Genomic DNA, 17,749 nt, shown 5'->3' with positions numbered 1-17,749 from the left:
AGACAGGCGCACACCAGCAGTTGAGTGGGAAAATTCACTCTCGTCCTAAGTGTTTAAACAGGGCCTTCGTTTCACACCAGCCAGCAACCTGTCCCTTGGGAAAGAGATCTGGAGTAGGGACAGGAGAGAACTTGGATTCTGGCTTTTCTCCAAGCTTGGCATACTGCCCCATGGGTCCAATGTCTGACCACAAAGTAAGGAGGCCTGGATCGGGAGGCCAGAGCCCATCTGCATGCAAAGACTCAGGTTATCCCCATTTGGCCACAAAGTGCCTGGACTAGGCTGCCCAGCTTGCCCTGGGAGATCCTGAGAAGACACCTACCCCAAATGCATGGCAGGATGCTGCCGGGGGGGGGGGGGGGGGGGTGGGTGTTGGGCACGCACGGTGCTGGCCCCAACCCCTCCCCCACCAGGAAAGGGAAGCCCTGAAAGCTGCACCTGCTGCCTCAGCCTGCCCCTACTCGTGAGTCTGCTGTCCTCAGCTCAACACATGGGTTTTCCTCTGGGACGGCTTAACCTGTCCAACATCAATACGGCTCTGACCAAAAGCGCACAGATCGATTCCTTTTACTGCTGCTTGCAGCCACAGGCTCACCATGTGAGTGCAGAGGCCGAGATGAGAGTCAGTGTGTACTGGAGTGCCTGCCTCCCAAACCCAGCCCGGAAGTCTAGCCCATGGTTCGGTCCCAAGGGAGCAGCAGGTTGAGGGAGGGTATGTGCACACAGGCATTCCAGCTGGTTTTGGAGATCCCAGGGGCAGGTGACACCCCAGAACAGTGGTAACTCCACACAGCAGAATGGCACAAGCCCTTATTTAGACCCAGAAAATGGGTCTCCTGCTGTCCACCAAGAGGACAGAGTACCTGGATCTGTGTTGAAATTCCAGGGACACCATCACCCTTTTTGGGAACTATGGGTACCAGGTGTCCCATAAGCACCCAGTAACATGCACTTGATAGTCAAGTCATCTGCCCAAGGACACAGGAGACCACTGATGACGGGTGTCAAGGTCTACAGCCAAGGCTACACACAGGCTGAGAGAATTCCAAGCAGCCAGCTGGAGACCCCGACCCCGCTCCCCCAAGCCTGCATTAGCCCTTCTCTTGCTGCTGGCCTCTGCCCACTCTATGGGGCACATGTATCACTGCATCCGAGCCTCCCCCAAACAGGACCTCCATGTGTCCATCTCACAGCCCATGGACACCTGCAGCGCTCCCTCAAACCTAGCACCTCCCCAAGTCCCCACTAATTACAACTTCAGGAACCCACAGGGGAGGGCTCAGGACATACTCAGACCAGATACAACCTCACCTCTAGGTTGAGCACTTGCCAGCAGGAGGGCCAAGGGTGGGAGTGGAGTAAGACAATGCAGAAGCCCAAAGCCAAGCATGGTGGGGATCAGGTGTTCAAGCCCAGCTGGCAGAGAACAAGGCACTGGGTTCTACCCCCAGCACTTCATAAAGGGTGGTGGCACACTTTAATTCCACTACGTGGGAATGGAGGCAGGAGAATCAGAAGTTCAAGGTCATCTTCAGAAATACAGTTTGAGACCAGCCAGGGCAGAAGACCTTATCACAGAACAAGAGACAGAGATCAGCCAGGGCTACACAGTGGGAGGCTTGTATAAATAAATTAGTCCAGATGTGGTACATGCCTCTAATCCCAGCAAAGGCAGATAGATCTTGAGTTTGAGGCCAGCCTGGTCTACAAAGTTTTTCAGGCCAACCAGAACTAAGCAGTAAGACTATCTAAATACAATAAACAGGGGCTGGAGAGAGCTCTGCAGGTAAGGGCACTTGCAGCTAGCTCTCAGAGAAGACAGTGGTTTGATTCCCAGAATCCATGTGGTGGTTCCCAACCAACTGTAACTCCAGTTTCAAGGGATCGGACGCCCTCTTCTGACCTCTGAGGGTGCTGCACACATGTGGTGCACAAACATACATGCAGACATTCATACATACGCATAAATCCTTAAAACAGTAAATAATGTCCAGGTCCCACCCCAGAGATAGGGACTTATCTGAATGGAGGCACGGCCTGGGGTATGAGGTTTTTTTCCCCCTAAACTGTAGTCAACAATGAAAGTCCCGAGCCAAAGGCCCCCCTTTCCACATACTCCATACTCCAGTTAATGATGGCTCCCTCCCCAGAACCCCTTACAGCCAGACCCCCTTTTCACAGTTCCCCAGTTACAGAACAGACTCTGGTGTTCAAGAGTTCCCTGTTACTTACAACCATCCCCCCTTGAGGCCTGACTCCCAGTCTCCCTGAGGCTAGCTCTCAGTCCTCTATCTCCTAAAAGGTGGGCGCAGGGAGAGAGGCAGCAGGGGGGGAGGGGCAGGTGTCAACCTGGAGCTGGCCAGACCCAGGGGCAACCTGTGCAAGCGGGTGGAGGGGGTGTAAGAGCTGGAGGAACTAGCTGGTGGGAGAAGAGCTGTGGAAGCCAGATTAAAAGGCCCCCCGAGCTCACACTGACAGCCGCCAAGAGCTGCTGTTGGACCCGCTCCCGTTTCATCTGTCTGTACACCTTCCAGCAGCGAGCGCAAGGCTGGGTTCAGAGGAGGCGCTCGATAAATTCTCATTGACAGGAACACTCAGAAACGTCACCTCCCAGGCTGTGGCCTGTGTGCCTAGGGGGAGAAAGGCCAGCGTGGGGAAGAGAAGCCAGCAGCACTGGCGGGCTGCACTTGGCAAGGCCATAGAGATCTGAGACTCCATGGGGGTACAAATTAAAGCCGGTCGGCAGGTCTGCCGCACACACAGCCACCAGGCTGAAATGTCACCTCAAACACCGATCTCTGCAGGTTAGACATGCTCTCTCGCCCCAAGAGCCCAGGAAAGGGAGGGAGAGAGGGAAAAGAGGTGGGATGGGTCTCACAGAGGGTTTGTGGCTGTTGCCACAACACTGGTAATTAACATGCTCACCCCCAGAGGGTTCCCATCCAACCCCACCAGGCTTCGGAGTTACCCAGGCTGGGCATTCCAAGGCTGCAGATGGGGCCAGGAAAAACCGGCCTTGCTGGCTCACTCCACAAGCCCCTGCGGGTTCCTGGGGGCAAGGGGAAAAAAATGGCAGCTGGCTATTACTCACCTGCGTCTCTAGGAAGGGGAGGAGATCAACAGGGGGCTAAGGCTAGATCTCCTTCCTTCACAGCAGGGAAATGGACCACACCCGCCTGAAGGGTCAAGGGCAGCTAGGGACTCAGTGGGCTCGGCTGGGAGGTGCAGGCCCCAGGTCTACCAGAAAGTGGTGCAGACCTCTTCTCTCCTTCCTCTGGCCAGAGATGCAGAGCCCCGAGGTGGCTGCCGTTCTCAAACCACACAGCCCTCTGAGATCTGCAGCTTCCAACTTCCTCCAGAGACAGGGAAGTTACTCACAGCCAGAGGCCGCCTGCCTGCCTGCCTGCTTGCCTGCCAGAGGGGACAGCTTTGCCAAGAGCAACGGAGGCGTCCAAAGGGTCAGGCTTTTTTTGAACCTTCCTGCTACCCTAACCCCATTAAAAAACACCTAGGGGCATCAGAAGTGCCCCAGGCCAGCCTCAAGGTTAGCTAAACGGGCCTGAGAAGGCCCAGTTCCTAGCACTTTTAAAATGCTAAATTTAAGGGAACTACAACCCTAACTGGCCAGGATCCTAATAGCTGCCCCCAACAGGTCAGGGCCTGCTCTGGCCTCGCTGCCTTCCTGGTTCAGAGCCTGCCCGGAGGCAGACAGAACAGAGCCCAAAGCCAGGACCAGGCCTCCCACCTCCTTTCCGAAGGCGTGGCTGACCCCGGGTCTCTGGCTGGCTGCTCACCAGCGCCCGCCCGCCCGCCCCCCTCCCCCCGCCCCCCAGCCTCCTCAGCTCCAACTGCCAGACGAGGCGACAAAAGCCAACCTTGTACCAAGCCATCAGGGCACCCCCCAGGGGGTGGTCAGGCGTGACCCGGTGGCTGTGAGAGGTGTTGAGCAAGATGCTTCTGTACAGCCGAGCCCATCGACTGAGCCTGCCAGCAACCCTGTTCCGGTCCACCCGGTGGGGCGTGACACCCAGCACAGCAGATGACACACGCTGCCAGTCGGAGCCTGTGCTTCAGCCCCCCTCACCTGTGGCGGGGCGACTGAGTGGCTGAGTCAGACACAGCCAGCGCCTCAGGTTCCCCGCCTGCGGGTGGGGGCGGCTGTAAACACAGGCTGAGCAACACTTAAGTAGCCAAGCTTAAGTAACACGGACGCCCAGAGGAAGGCTGCTCGCCAGGGGGGCCCTGTCTTCCTAGGGAAGAAAGCGTAAACCAGTCTCAGGCAGATTGAGACACAGCCAAGCGCCCAGCCAGGACCTCCTGCCTCTTTGTCCCCCGGTGCTGGAAATCGGCTTAGGCCTGATGCTCCCCCCCTAGAGCGAGGCTGCGCCTTTTGTTCCGGCCCCCTTTACAAAAGGATCTTGTGATTTTTTTTCCCCCTTCCATTTGGTGGTCCCGCTTTTTGTTTTCAAACCCCAACCTGTGTGGGCCCCAACCGCGGCAGATAAGACACCGCAGGGGCTAGCAAACGTTTAGTGTGCTTTAAACGCTCGAAGACAAAAGCTGGTTTGCAAGCACCAAACCGACCCAACTCGGGCTGGCACCCCCACCCCGGGCGGCAGGTGCGCGGGGGCGCCCCTTGCTCGCTCCCGGCTCCGATGCCCAGACCTGCGGCCCTAAGCCTACTCCGCGCGGTCCTAAGCGGCCCCCGCCACCTCCCCGCGCTCGGAGAGGCGGGCAGCGGGGAGGGCAGCCCAGCTCCCGCTCCGCCTCCACGAAGGGAATTTAATTAGCCTGCCGGAGAGGCGGCGGGCGACGAGGTGTCTCTGGTGCTGCAATATAATTGAATCGGCTCCACTCGGGCGGGCCACTCGCCGTCAGCGCGGCCGCGGGGGGGGGGGGGGGGGGGGGGAGGCGCATCCAGGCGGAGCGGGAAGGGCCGGGCGGGGGGCGCCGAAGTCCCCGTTTGCGGCCATCCCAGACAAGGCAACTCGGTCCCCAACACCTGCCTGGGCGCCCCCGCCCCATCCAAAGTTTTGTTTCAAACCGCGAGCCCCGGAGCCGCCCCCGCGTACTTCCGCGGCCGCAGACCCCGCTGCACCCAGCGCGCGCGCGCGCAACCGAGACTGTGGCTTCGGGTCGGTCGCGCGCCCCGCGCTTCCAGTCCTCATACTCGCGGGACCTGGCTCCGGCCGTTGGCGCCCTTCCCGAACCCACAAACTTGCGGGGGGGGGGGCGAGGGAACCCCCGCCACCATCACCCCACCCGCGCGCTCACCTTTCATGCCAGGGCCCCGCTGCTCTGCCGCGCCTGACACATGCCGGAGCCACCGTCGCCCGGGTTTGTCTGAACTGCTTATCTCACCCGGGGCTGCGCGGCGGCGGCTCGGCCGCTCGGGGAGGTGGAGCTTCCGGGGCCTGGGCCAAGAAACACCTGCTGCTGTCGCCGCCGAGGACACACCCAAGCGCAACGCCGCCCACTCCCCGGCCCCGGCTCGCTCCCGGCGCCCTGACCTCAGCCGGCGGGAGGTGTCGGGTTTCAGCCGCAAGCGCACGCGCGCGCGCACCGACGGACCGCCCGGAGCACCCAGCGCGGTCACAGCCCGCCGGGTAGGTGCCGCCCCCGCGCTCCTGGCGACCCCGGCTGGACTGTCGGGGGATCTCAGAGGCCTCCGAGGCCGCTCATCTCCAAGAGTAGGGAGGAGTGGCTTACAGCATGCCTGCCATATCCGAGCCTCACAGCCGCCTCCCCAAGCGCCTGGAACAGTGCCTGGCACCTGGCCACCCACTAAGCGAGGGGAGGGATAAACCCAGCGCTCGGGAGCTCTTGTGCTGAGTGGAAGGGACCACACAATATAGGCCGTTGACCTCCCTAGTTCTCCCAGATGCGTGACCTAATACCCCAACTCTAAAGGACTTAAGAGCTCAGGCGGCGAGCCTCTGACCCAAAGTTTTACAAAGTCTCCATCTCGTTTAAGGGATTTTGGGGAAAGCCATGCGGCAGGGGTCGAGTTCTTTAAGGGTCCCACGTTTGAAAAGTCCACGGAAGCGCCGCTGCGCCAGGGGCATCATTAAGTAGCTGGGGTTGCGGCCAGAGGCGAGGCCGCCGCCTCCAGAAACTGGCACAACCTACTGCGCCAATGGCCCCAGCGCACCGTCTTCCCATTCCTGGCGCCCCCACCCACCCTACCTCACCCAGGCACTTCACCGGGATGACTCAGGGAGCGTCCTGAAATTCCTCGGCACCCATAGGCGGCGCGGAGAGGGACTGTGGGCCCCAGCCTTCCCGCCCCCAACGCGACGGACGCAAGCGACAGCCCCCAAAATACCCCCTCCCGCCACCCCGGAGACTTGGAGTCACACGGCTGGCCTCGCAGCCGGGGTCCCGCGGCCCGGCCAGCATGTAGGGAGAAGCCGGCGAGGTGGCAAGGTCGCCGCGAGGTCCCGGGGTCTCCCCCACCTCTCTGCACAGCTCTCTGATCCTCCGCTTTTATACTTTCAAGCCCAGAGGCCACTGCACCCCCCCTGGGGGGGGCACCTCAGCGCCGCTGCGGGTTTCAACTTTCCACCGCGGTGCCAGCCCCAAACCTGCCCCAGGACATGCCCGCGCAGTGCTCGGCAAGCGCGCGCCGCCTCCCCCGCCTTCCTCCCTCCCGCGCCAGCCGGGACAGCGCCGGGAGCGAGCGCGGGCGCCAGCACCCCCCGTCCATCTGTTCCCGATGACGCCGGCGGCGGGCAGCGCTCGGGGCCCGCGCCAGCAGAAGCCGCCGATGCCGCGGGGCGGGGGCGCACGCCGGGCTAGTCTTGCACAAGCCCCTAGCCGACCACAAACGACTGGGGAAACGGGCGGGCAAAGGCAGGCCGAATTACTGCTCCTACCTGCGGCCACCCGGTCCCTGGCCCCACACACGCGCCGCGGCCTTTGGTCCACGCGTTAGTTTGAAGCTGCCCCTCGGCAGTGTGGCCCCTGCAAGTTTATGATGCTCTCGGTTGAGCGGATGCACCGGGCTCCCCGGGCGTCGGGGATTCCGGGGAGGAGGGCAGGAGGGGGAGGGGAGGACAGGGAGGTGTCAGAAGAAAGAAACAACTGGCCTCGAGCCGTAAAAACAAAATGAAAAAACCTCCCGGGCGGGTCCAGCCCCTTTCCCACCTGGATTACTGGCTGTGGGGGGAGGGGAGCGACATGTAAAGGAGCAGCTCGCACCTGGCTGCGCTGCCTGCAGGCCAGGTTCCCCAGGTAACAACACCGGGCTCGCTGGGCGGTGGTGGCACACGCCTTTAATCCCAGCACTTGGGAGGCAGAGGCAGGAGGATCTCTGTGAGTTCAAGGCCAGCCTGGTCTACAAAGCGAGTTCCAGGAAAGGCGCAAAACTACACAGAGAAACCTTGTCTCGAAAAAACCAAAGAGCAACAACAAAAAACAAAACACCGGGTCCCTTCCTTCAAATCTTGTAGCACCTTTCTCCCTTGAAGGGGTGTCTTGGAGCTCAAGTTCGTTCACCTGTTTGCTGGGGACCAGAATGGCCAAGCTATAAATTTGTGGGTAACCAACTAGGAGCTACCACCTGTTTTTGTTTTGTTTTTTTTTAAAGAGCAGGCCACTCCCTCTCATACACTCTAGCTGTCGCCGGCAACCTGGGCTTCAAATGAACTTGTGCAGAAGTGCTCAAGGTTACAAGCAAGCAGGTGAACCAGGCATCCTCCCCAGCTTCTCCAACCCGGAGTCAGTCCAACCTAGACTGTCCAAGGTAGCAAAAGAGTGACAGACACCCCTGGTGGCCACAGGGGGACAGCAGCGAGCCAGCTATGTGCTCCCAGGCCAGAAAATGCAGGCAGCCACCAGGAGATGGATGGCACTTACTGTCATTCCCCTGCCCCAGGAAATCAGTAATCCCAGAGCAGAGTCTCTGAGTTTAAGGGTGGAAATTGCCTTCCTGCAGCCATGTGGCCCCTTGCTAACTAGCTGTACCCTGTAGGGAGCCTACTGCTAATCCCTGACTCCAATGCTAAAGCTAACCTTCCTCTGGCTGTCCTCCTCTTCCTCCTCCCTCAGCAGGCGCTCCACCCCACCAGCCAGCCTAAGCTACACAGACTTCCCTCTGTGGGTTTCTGTTTGTTGTTTTTTGAGACAGGGTCCCTCTGTGTAGTTTTGGCTGCCCTAGAACTCACAGACTCAGAGATCCACCCGCATCTGCCTCCTGAGTGCTGGAATTAAAGGTGTGCATCACCATCTGCCCCCTGTGGGTTTCTTTCCCTCAGGTCCCATTTGTTTGGGAAAGCTGGCTGAGAAAAGATTTGAGACAGAAAGTGCTTGAGGGCAGTCCTGGGAGGTGGAGGAACCTCATGATGCTTGCCTGCCCCAGCACATAATCATTCAGCTCTCCTTCCAAGGGTTCTGCCATGCTAGGCCTCTATGAATATCAAGCAGGAGCCGCTAGCTCCTCACAGCTAAGGTGGGTCTCTGCAAATCCCACTCTTTCTGGGAGCCTGGGACCTCAGAAACCTTCCCTAGGACAGATGAACTTCACACTTGAGACAGGAGGGGTTTCTAGGCCTGGAGGGACTACCAGAAAGAAAAGCACATTGCCTCAGGACCAGGACAGGTGTGGGCACGTATCCACTGGACAAACAATCCGTCCCTGGGGCTGATTCACAAGGGCCTCCCCAGAAACAAAACTGGAAATTGCACAGCGGCAGCTCAGAAAGGTCAGAGGGCAGACACCAGAGGCTCACAGGTCGGGTGGGCACGTGAGGCAGCAGGGTCAGGAAGGTGAGAGGGCTGGCTGACAGCTCAGGGCATCCCCACCAAGGTCAGCTTCCCATCTGAGTCTGGACAGATGCCCAGCCCTGTCTAAAGGGAGCCCTGGGTGCCCGGTGCAGTCTTGCCTTCGGAGGGTCTTTCCTATTCTGCTTCCTTCTGGGGGTAAGCAGGGAGAAGATGTAAGATGAACATTTAACAGATGTGTTTCCCACTCTGACCAGCTGCTCTCACCAGAGGCGGCTGTCACCTCCTCTTAGTCACCTGGCACCTCCACATACTGAGCCCTAGACTCCAGCACAGACCAGAAGTAAGGATCACATAGCCACTTTCCCAGCACGGAGTTGCTGAGCACTTGTCATGGAGTGCCCTCCAGGCTTGGCGAGGCAGGTGGTGACCTCTACTACCCAAGAATCAGGAGACCCAGGAATGCTAATTAACCTGCCTCAGGCTCAGAAATTGGAACACCAGGCTGACAGAGACAGTTGCGACACCTGGCAGCATTCCCGAAGCCCCCCCTCCCCCGACTAAGAAAGCTTCAGCAGGGCTTGTCACCCCAGTTACCCCAGAGACTGTGTTGTGTGTGTGTGTGGGGGGGGTGTCTCTGAGTTCAAGTTCTTCCTCTGCAGCGTAGAGAAGCCCTGTGGAAGGAAAGGCAGACCTGCAAGGCTGCTGGCCTTGACATCTCCGGATGAATGGTAACCTGAAAACCATCTGGGTTGAGACGGGGCTTGAAGGGCTGAGGAGTGGAGAGAGGGGTCTGCCCAGCCCCCACCCATCCTCACCACCTGGACCATGCTCTCCAGTGCAGCTACCAAGCCCTCAAAAAACATTTCCGTTTTCTCTTCCCTGTCCCATATTAGTGGCCCTTCTTCAAAGCTTTGCTTAAATCTATCTTCCTAGAAGGCTTTCCCATCCCTGCCTCTGGAAGTCACCTTTTCAGGCTGGCCTCACCCATTCAGGTAGCAGTGGGCCCGGAATGATAGGCCAGCCAGGTACTAAGGTCTCCTGGCAGGGCCTGGGAAACAGTATTTATCCTTACTAAATTGTTCTGGGGGGTATGGGGTGACACCCGGTGGTGGTGGTGGTGGTGGTGGTGGTTCAGATTTTCCCCAGCCCAGTCTGGAGTGTCCAGAGGGGAAATCCACCCAGTCTCACAGCAGTGACTGCTGCCCCAGGCTGGTAAGCAGGCTCTACACTCCTGTAACACAGGCGTGCTGACCCAGGACACGATGGAGTACAGCTGGGCCTGGAAGGCAGCCAGTGTCCTTCTAGAGAGGACCCCGACCTCCTCCGTCTACGACGCTGTCTAACGTCTGTTGGGGACTAAGGTCACCCAGGCAGCAGGAAGGGGTTAAGCCCTGGCGGATCCTCTCGGCCCATTGGGGAGTTTTCCTCTTAACCCTGGGCCTCGGCGCCACTTCCTGCGCTTTTAGCGCCGGCTCCCACCCGCGCCCCGCACACAGCTGCACTCCTTTACAATCAGTTAACAGCTGTTTTGCATAGATTTTCAATTCTAATTGCCTCGCTTTGTGAGCGCCTCGGAGCCCCGGTGAATGGGGACGCCGTGGCGCACGGTTGGAAGGCGGGAGGGAAGAGGGCACTTGAGGGGAGAAGAAGAGAACCAGTGTGCGCAGGCTGCCTGCCTGCCTGCCTTTATGTCTCTAAACAGGAGAAGAATGTCCTGGCCACCAACTGACCCAGCTCCTGCATCTCCACCCGCAGCCTCGAAATCTGTACCAAACCCTGGCCAGGCCTCCACCCTGTGACCCAGCCTCTAACCCTACCGCCATCCCCCAGCCAGGAGCAGCTTCCTACCATGCAGACTCAAGGCTCCTCCCCCTGCAAGCACCCCTCCACCCGAGGCTACCCCCAAGCCACCCCCAGACAACAGCCTTCTGAGCCACCAGCTCAGATCCCGCTCCCACCCCCCTCCAGCTCTCTGGTACTCAGATATGGGAAGCTAATTGGACAATGAAGTTGAGTGGGGAGGAATCACGCTCTCTGGAGACAGCTGGCATCTATAAAAGAGAAATATTTGCATTTAAAACCTTTAAACTTTATATGGCTGGGCCAGGGCCAAGCAGGGGAGGAGGGGATGGAAGGGGAGTATCTGGACCCTCCAGGGGACAGAGACTTCTGTGAGCAGCTCTGAGGTTGCTGGTACAAGATTTATGTCACCAATAGCATGCCAGTGGCCACTGGCCTGGTCCTGCTAGGTTCATAACCCCTTTGGCTTATGAAGTCGTGAGAACTTACATCTGCTGGGCTGAGGGTCCTGGCTGAACCATTGCTGTCCCCAATGCATGCAGAATCCCCAGGGACCCTCACTCCAACTCCATTACAATGCCTTTCCCCTCTGTAGGGAAGAGGCGGGGCTGCTTACCCAGGCCCCTCTGGTGGCTTGCAGCCGCATCCCTACTCACCAAACACCCAGGTGGTACAGTCTGTGAGGCTAACTGATGTGCCATGGGGGTGATGCCACCTGGGGGGCCCTTGTCCTGCACCACAGTGCCATCCAGCTGGGATGCCAGGTCTCCATCTCCTTGCATGCCTACTCCCCATTTTTCACATTTCAGAGAAACCTGGCCACATTTCCCCCACTGTCAACATTTGTGATGGAGAGCCAGGAGGCCCTGTCCCTGAGTGGTCTTATTTTAGCAGGCTTTTATGAAAGCGCCGAACAGTCAGAATCTCAAGTCCTGTCTACCTGGCAGGCCTGTGTGGAAAGAGAAAAGCCCAGACAGACAGCAGGACCCTGGCCTCAAGGGCATGCAGCACAGGCGTGTGTGTGTGTGTGTGTGTGTGTGTGTGTGTGTGTGTGTGTGTGCGCAAATGCATATTCAAGAGTGGTGACCAGCAACTGATGAGCTCTCCTGTCCTCTTCACCAATGTCAATTACACAAAACCCCATCTACCGTGAGCAAGCTGCACCTTCCCTGTTTCTGTTCCTGCCAGAACTGGGTCCTGGGCCTGGACTGCCTGTGTTCTCGCTTGGCATTGAGGCCTGTGAATGATGGACACACAACCCCCACTCCCCCATCAGCTCTTTTCATTCTCACCTGAGTGCCACTCGCTGGCCCCCAATAGGTCATGTCTCCATGGTTTCCTATCTACCCACTGACCGACCCTCACACCTTTCTTAGATGGCCCCTAGACCAAGTACCACTCAGGGATCATTCAAAAACAAGCTGTATTTACCTCTGTGGTGCTGGGGCTGGACTGTCCCAGCAGATGCTACCAAGTGCTTCATGAAAAAAGCTTCCAACTCTCAAGAGCAAGCCTTTGAATACAGCTCCCGAGTCCCAGTTCCTGCTTATAAGAGGGGACACCAGTATATATGTGTGGCTGGTGCCCCGGTTTCTAGTGACCTGCAGACAGCACCACCCATCCCCACCTGCCTGGGGATAGGAACCTAGAAAGCCATGCTCAGGGACCAGGGCTACTGTGAGTCACCAAATTCCTTCCGTTTGGCATGAGAAAGAAAGGACAGGGGATAACAGAAAAATGGAGTTTGATGAGTGACCACATCAAGGATGGCCCACCCCTTTATCCTTCCGTCCTAATGGTACAAGTGTCAGGCCAGCAACTTAAGAAAGGCACAGCCCCTTGTATGCTTTAGGTCTTGTGGCTTGGCTGGTCACCTCCAGACACATGCCTATAGGTTGTCAGCCCAGCCCACCTGTGAAGCAATAACCAAGTAGCCAAATTATGGTGGAATATTAAGCCATGAAAAAACAATGGGGTCCTGATACGTGTTCTATGGTAGATGAACACAGGGACAAAGAACAGATACTCAGGAGCCAGAGGTAGGCAGATCTCTGAGTTCCAGGCCAGCCTGGTCTACAGCTCGAGTTCCAGGACAACCAGGGCTACACAGAGAAACCCTGTCTCGAAAAACTAAAGAAAGGAAGGAAGGTAAGAAGCAAGTTTGAACACAGACCACATGACAAGTCTGAAAAACACAGTACTGAGGGACAGAAGCCAGACCCAAAGGGTGTCTGTCACAAATAAGCAATGTCCAGAATGGGCAGATCCACAGAGGCAGAGAGCTGATGCATTAGCAGCTACTTGAGGGAGGGGGTGGGGGTGGCTGCTCTTGTGGGAGCCGTTTCCTGGGTGACAGGACTGTTCTGGTTCAATAACAACAGGCTCGGGGTAGGGAGGGGGGGCTTTGCACAACACTGTGTACGTGCTGAATGCCACTGGACTGTGTGAGTTGGGAGTTGTTTTTGGTTTTGTTTTTTTCTTTTTGAGACAGTATCTTTACTCTGTAGTCCAGGCTAGCTTGGAACTTAAGACCTCCCTGCCTCAGCTGGAATTACAAGTGTAAACACTGTGCTTTTTTTTTTTTTTTTAATCAATTAATTATTTAGCATGTATATGTGTGCACACATGTACCACAGTGTTAGTGTGGAGGTCAGAGGTCAACTTCCAGAAGTGTGTGCTCTTTCTACCATGTGGGTTCTGGGGATTGAACTCAGGTCATTGGACTTAGAGGCAGACATCTCCCTGGCCCAGCCCTGTACATTTTAAAATGGTGTCCTCCCCTGACATTTGGCTTTTCTATATAGTTGAAAAGGACTTCGAATGTGTTGAAGGCTTGATCCTCTTCCCTCCCCCTCCTATATTCTGGAATGATAGGTGGGGCCACTGTACACTTTAAAATGGAAGTCCTGGACTGGGGTAGAGTGGGTGTTTTCCAGGGGACTCCAGTAAACCCTGGAAACTCCCCTTCCTCTAGCACCCTGGCCTGTGGGCATTTCAGACTTATGGTCACAGGAAACAGTCACATGCCATCAAGCCTTGCTCCAGGGAACTTTCGCAGGCTCACGGGTACTCTGTGGACCACCACACACACACACACACACACACACACTCTCTCTCTCTCTCTCTCTCTCTCTCTCTCTCTCTGAAGCAGTATTAGTACGTGGCTCTAAGTCCTCAGGCTAGAAAGGTCACCATGTTCCATCCCTCCTGCTGAGGCCGCAAAGCTGCAGGCCTCCTGCCTTCCCCAGCCTCCAGGCCTGCAGCTCTTAGCAGCTGGGGGTGATGACGCTGGAATGCACACACCTGTCTCCGCTCAGGACCTCCAGCCACTGTTCCACCTGCTGCAAAGCAGACAGCTGTGACCTGGGCAGGACTGGGGGATGGGGCAGAGCAGCCCAGGCAAGAGCAGGAGGAGCCAGGTAGGTGGGAGGTCCCAATCCTGGGCCACCCCCCACCCCCACCCCCGTCCCGAGGAGGAACGGCTCTTAAGGTGAGACTGGAGGGCAGTGGTCAGGAGGGACTTGCGTTCTCCCCCATGGGTATATTTCCACCTCCTGAACTTGCACACTCACAGAACCAGGATTCTCCGGGCCCCTCCAGAGCACTGCAGGAGTGACCCTGCTTCCTACAGGTGACAGTGTTGTCTCTGCCTGGATAGGAGCAAGGAAGGCCACACCAAGTCCCAGTCCAGGCCACCCTACAGAAATAGCCACATATTCCAAGAGATAACGGTCTGGGGGTATCCCCCAGGAACTCCACACACACCCACACAGACCCTAAAGATTCCTTACAAATGTACTTGGGTGTCCAGGCTCTGTGATTCTCTCTGCAAATTTAAAAGCCAACAGAGAGCTGAACTGCTCTAAGCAGCCCCCCTACCCCACCCCCCACCCCGCAAACCAGAGACCTCCCAGACCGGGAGCATCCCACCCCCACCCTCGTCTTCTTCACACTGACATTGGTTGGAAGGCCCATAATGGCCCATGCTCAGCTGACTGCTAGGAGCCTTTCTGTGCCTCTGTGGTACCCGAGACTCAGTCTGTGTCACGGCTGCAGACCGAGGAGTTGGTTTTTCACCCAGGGAACATTCTTCTAGAATTACTCTCTTGTTTTCCCTTTGGTTCTTTGGAAATAAGGGTCTTTTTCTGTAGCCCAGGTAGCCTCACACTCTGAACCCTCCTGCCTCAGCTTCCTGAATACTGGGATTATAGGCGTGGGCTCGACAGCTGGCTGAATCCCTCCCTACCTGTTGTTTCTCGTCCTCCGATTCCTGTCTTGATCTTCCCATTGCCTGTCCTCAGAGTCCCAAACTGTCATAGATCCCAGAGGCCTTTATTGCTTGAAAACTCCAGGAGGTACCCAACACATGGGCAATTGAACCCTCACCTCCCCACAGGAGTGATCCCTTGGCATGCCTGAAGAGGAGGTTCTGGGGTCCTCAAAGTCAAGGCCAGGTCTTGTCTTTGCAAGCTCTAGGCAGCTCCAAGGATCCTTTGGCATCTGCTCTCATGTTTATGTCACTATAATTTGGTGTCACACGCTGAAACAACCAATATGCGAACGTTAGACACAACAAGCCTTGTCACCGTGGGAAGTTCTGGGTGTCAAACTTCTGGCCACTTCCTAGTGCTCCTGTGAGTGGCAGCAGGCCTCAGCAGCAAGACCTAGCCACAGACCGACCCTGCCTCAGTTTCCCCCCAATCCTCAGGCTCTGCCTTTTCCCAGATGGGCCTTCCCTTGCCCCTACCTAAGTGCTGCCCCTGGGTTGTGCCTGCAAGCAGATTCCAGGGTGCTGGTGTCCAGCCTCGCTGAAGGCTGCCCCACAGCGACCACTTCACCTACAGTCTCTGACTCCCCAGGGACCTGGCAGGCAGCAGACCTCTTCTGCCATTTGTCCCTCTGCCTCCAACAGCAGCCCTCCTAGTTCAAGGAGTAGTGTTTCTCCTTGGCCCACTCTGGGGGCCCCCAAAGGCTGCATCATCTACTGTCTCTATTCTCAAGACCGCATATTTGGAATCTAGACACTGTACTTCTAACCTCCCAGACCCCACAGTGGGCCTTGGAGAAGCTCAGCCCCTCCCCAAGCCCTCAGCCTCCTCCTCTCTCCAGCTTTGCTGGGCCTGGAACCCTGCTTGGGCCTTCCAACCCTCCACTTGGAACAGTTCCCCTCTCTATAGTCCCAGACCAAAAAGCTCACCTCTTCCAGGGAGGCTTCCTGGTCGTGGCCCAGGCTGACACCCACCCCTACCCCTTTACTTCCTGTTTCCACTGGGCTCAGTGACCCAGGGTAGAGTCACAGCTTTCACCTTGATGTGAACACCTGGTCAGGTAGAAGCCTCTTCCGCTATGCAAGTGCACCCCTCAAAACACAGTAGTAAAGAAGGGGTGAGGCGACCCTAGAGTACTCAGAGAGCCCGGTTCAGAAATGACCACACTTGTCTTCCAGCATCAGGATGTCACATCCGTGTGGCATCTGGTCCTTCCTATCTAAGAGCATCGGTAAATGAATGTGACTTGGCTGTTTCTTACCAGCCCCAGATGATCTTAAAAGCCACACACAGCCCACGCAGCACACCCTAGCATCAGCTAAAAACTAGCTGTGCTCTCAGCACCGAGAACACATCAACACACCCTCCTGGGAGTGACAGGCCTGCAGAGAGCCCAGCTTTCCCTTGGGTTCTGCAGGCTCCCATCTCAGAAGCTGGGCCCCCTCCCACACTTGCCCTCTGCACTGACCTGCCTGGCTGGCAATTTGAGCTCAGGGTTAGCACAGCCCAGCTCAGGAGTTCTATTCCTGGCTCATCCAACAAACTGCTCCTGACCTTGGGAAAGTTCCCCCATGCTGCTCTGCCTCCTTCCAAGCATTCCCATTAATAAACCAAGGTAGCACCTTAAAACTAGGCTCTACTACAGGCTGCTGTGTAGTGTTGAGTAGTCTAGAGAGGAAGCTGGGTCCCTGGCCAGCTGTGCAGAGGCACAGGAAGACACATTTACGGAAGACCCGAAACCCTCAGAAGCCACAGACCAGAGGGTCACAGCTCCAGGGCCTGACCAGGGGAGACCTGAGCAGGCCTATGTAACAGGGGGACAGCTGTCACAATACTGTTAGAGAAAGAAGGCACTCAAAGAGCTTTGCCTGCTCACAGCTGGGGTGACAGCCTCACCTGGCCCCCAGGTGACAAGCCTGCACAGGTCAGATGGGAGCAGATGGAGAGATGGGGAGAAGGAGGGGGAGAGGGAAGAGAAAAAGCAGGGAGTGAGAAGGAAGAGGAGCAGGAGGAGGAGGAGTGGGAGGAGGAGGAGTGGGAGGAGGGAGGAGGGGCAGGAGGAGGAGGAGGAGCAGGAGGAGGAGGAGGAGGGAGGAGGGGCAGGAGGAGGAGGAGGAGGAGGAGTGGGAGGAGGAGGAGGGCAGGAGGAGGAGGAGGAGGGAGCAGGAGAGGAGGGGCAGGAGGGGAGCAGGAGGAGGGAGGAGGGGCAGGAGGAGGAGGAGGAGGAGGGAGGAGGGGCAGGAGGAGGAGGAGGGAGGAGGGGCAGGAGGAGGAGCAGGAGGAGGGAGGAGGGGCAGGAGGAGGGAGGAGGGAGGAGGGGCAGGAGGAGGAGCAGGGAGGAGGGAGGAGGGGCAGGAGGAGGAGGAGCAGGAGGAGGAGGAGGGAGGAGGGGCAAGAGGAGGGAGGAGGGGCAGGAGGAGGGAGGAGGGAAAGGAGGAGGAGGAGCAGGAGGAGCAGGAGGAGGAGGAGGAGGAGGGAAGAGGAGCAGGAAGAGGAGGAGGAGGAGGAGGAGGAGGGAGGTGGGGCAGGAGGAGGGGAGGGTAGCTAGAGCCTACAATGGCAGATGAGACGAGGTGGCTCACGGCCAGAGCAGGGCAGGACACGGCCAGAGCAGGGCAGGACACACCCAAGTGGTCTACAGGTCACCTCCACGGCTGCTGTGTGCCTGGCACCCCCTGGCTCCACCAGCAAGCACCCACTGGCCAAGCCACCACATTAAAGCTGAGTCACTGTCCTAACCACCTCTGATGTGGGAATCCAGGACAGGTCTGGGAGCCAACATCCTCAGACCACCCCACTCTCGACTGGACCCCACGCCGGAACCACTCAAGGCCACCAGCTCCTTCTGTCATCAAGCTGTGGTGTCATCCTCTTTTTAACAACAGTATCTGAGGAAGCGCTAGGAACTCCTGTTTATTCTTTTCATGGTTTCTCCAAGAAGCTCCCAGTAACAGAGG

The 17,749-nt window shown here is 57.5% G+C and overlaps 1 protein-coding gene across 8 annotated transcripts in view; it reads right to left on the bottom strand.

Annotated features, from left to right (window-relative positions):
- The window catches only part of Gse1 (Gse1 coiled-coil protein), a 340,277-nt gene that overhangs the window by 36,233 nt on the left and 286,295 nt on the right, over positions 1 to 17,749 (bottom strand). Inside the window, exon 1 of one of the 8 annotated variants that reach the window (XM_036187555.1) lies at positions 6,457 to 6,472. The exons of 6 other annotated variants lie outside the window; for them this stretch is intronic. Coding sequence is in view for 1 of the 2 variants with exons in the window: in XM_036187553.1 (XP_036043446.1) it covers positions 5,275 to 5,281 (7 nt within the window). In the remaining variant the exon portion in view is untranslated. Of the gene's footprint in view, positions 1 to 5,274; positions 5,673 to 6,456; positions 6,473 to 17,749 lie in introns of those variants that run through there. One more of the 8 variants, XM_036187553.1, reaches the window with a different exon arrangement.

Source organism: Onychomys torridus, chromosome 5 (assembly GCF_903995425.1).
Source record: "Onychomys torridus chromosome 5, mOncTor1.1, whole genome shotgun sequence".
NCBI classification, from domain to species: domain Eukaryota; kingdom Metazoa; phylum Chordata; class Mammalia; order Rodentia; family Cricetidae; genus Onychomys; species Onychomys torridus.
The sequence above is the reverse complement of the archived record's forward strand: the minus strand, read 5'-3'. Positions and strand labels throughout refer to the sequence as shown.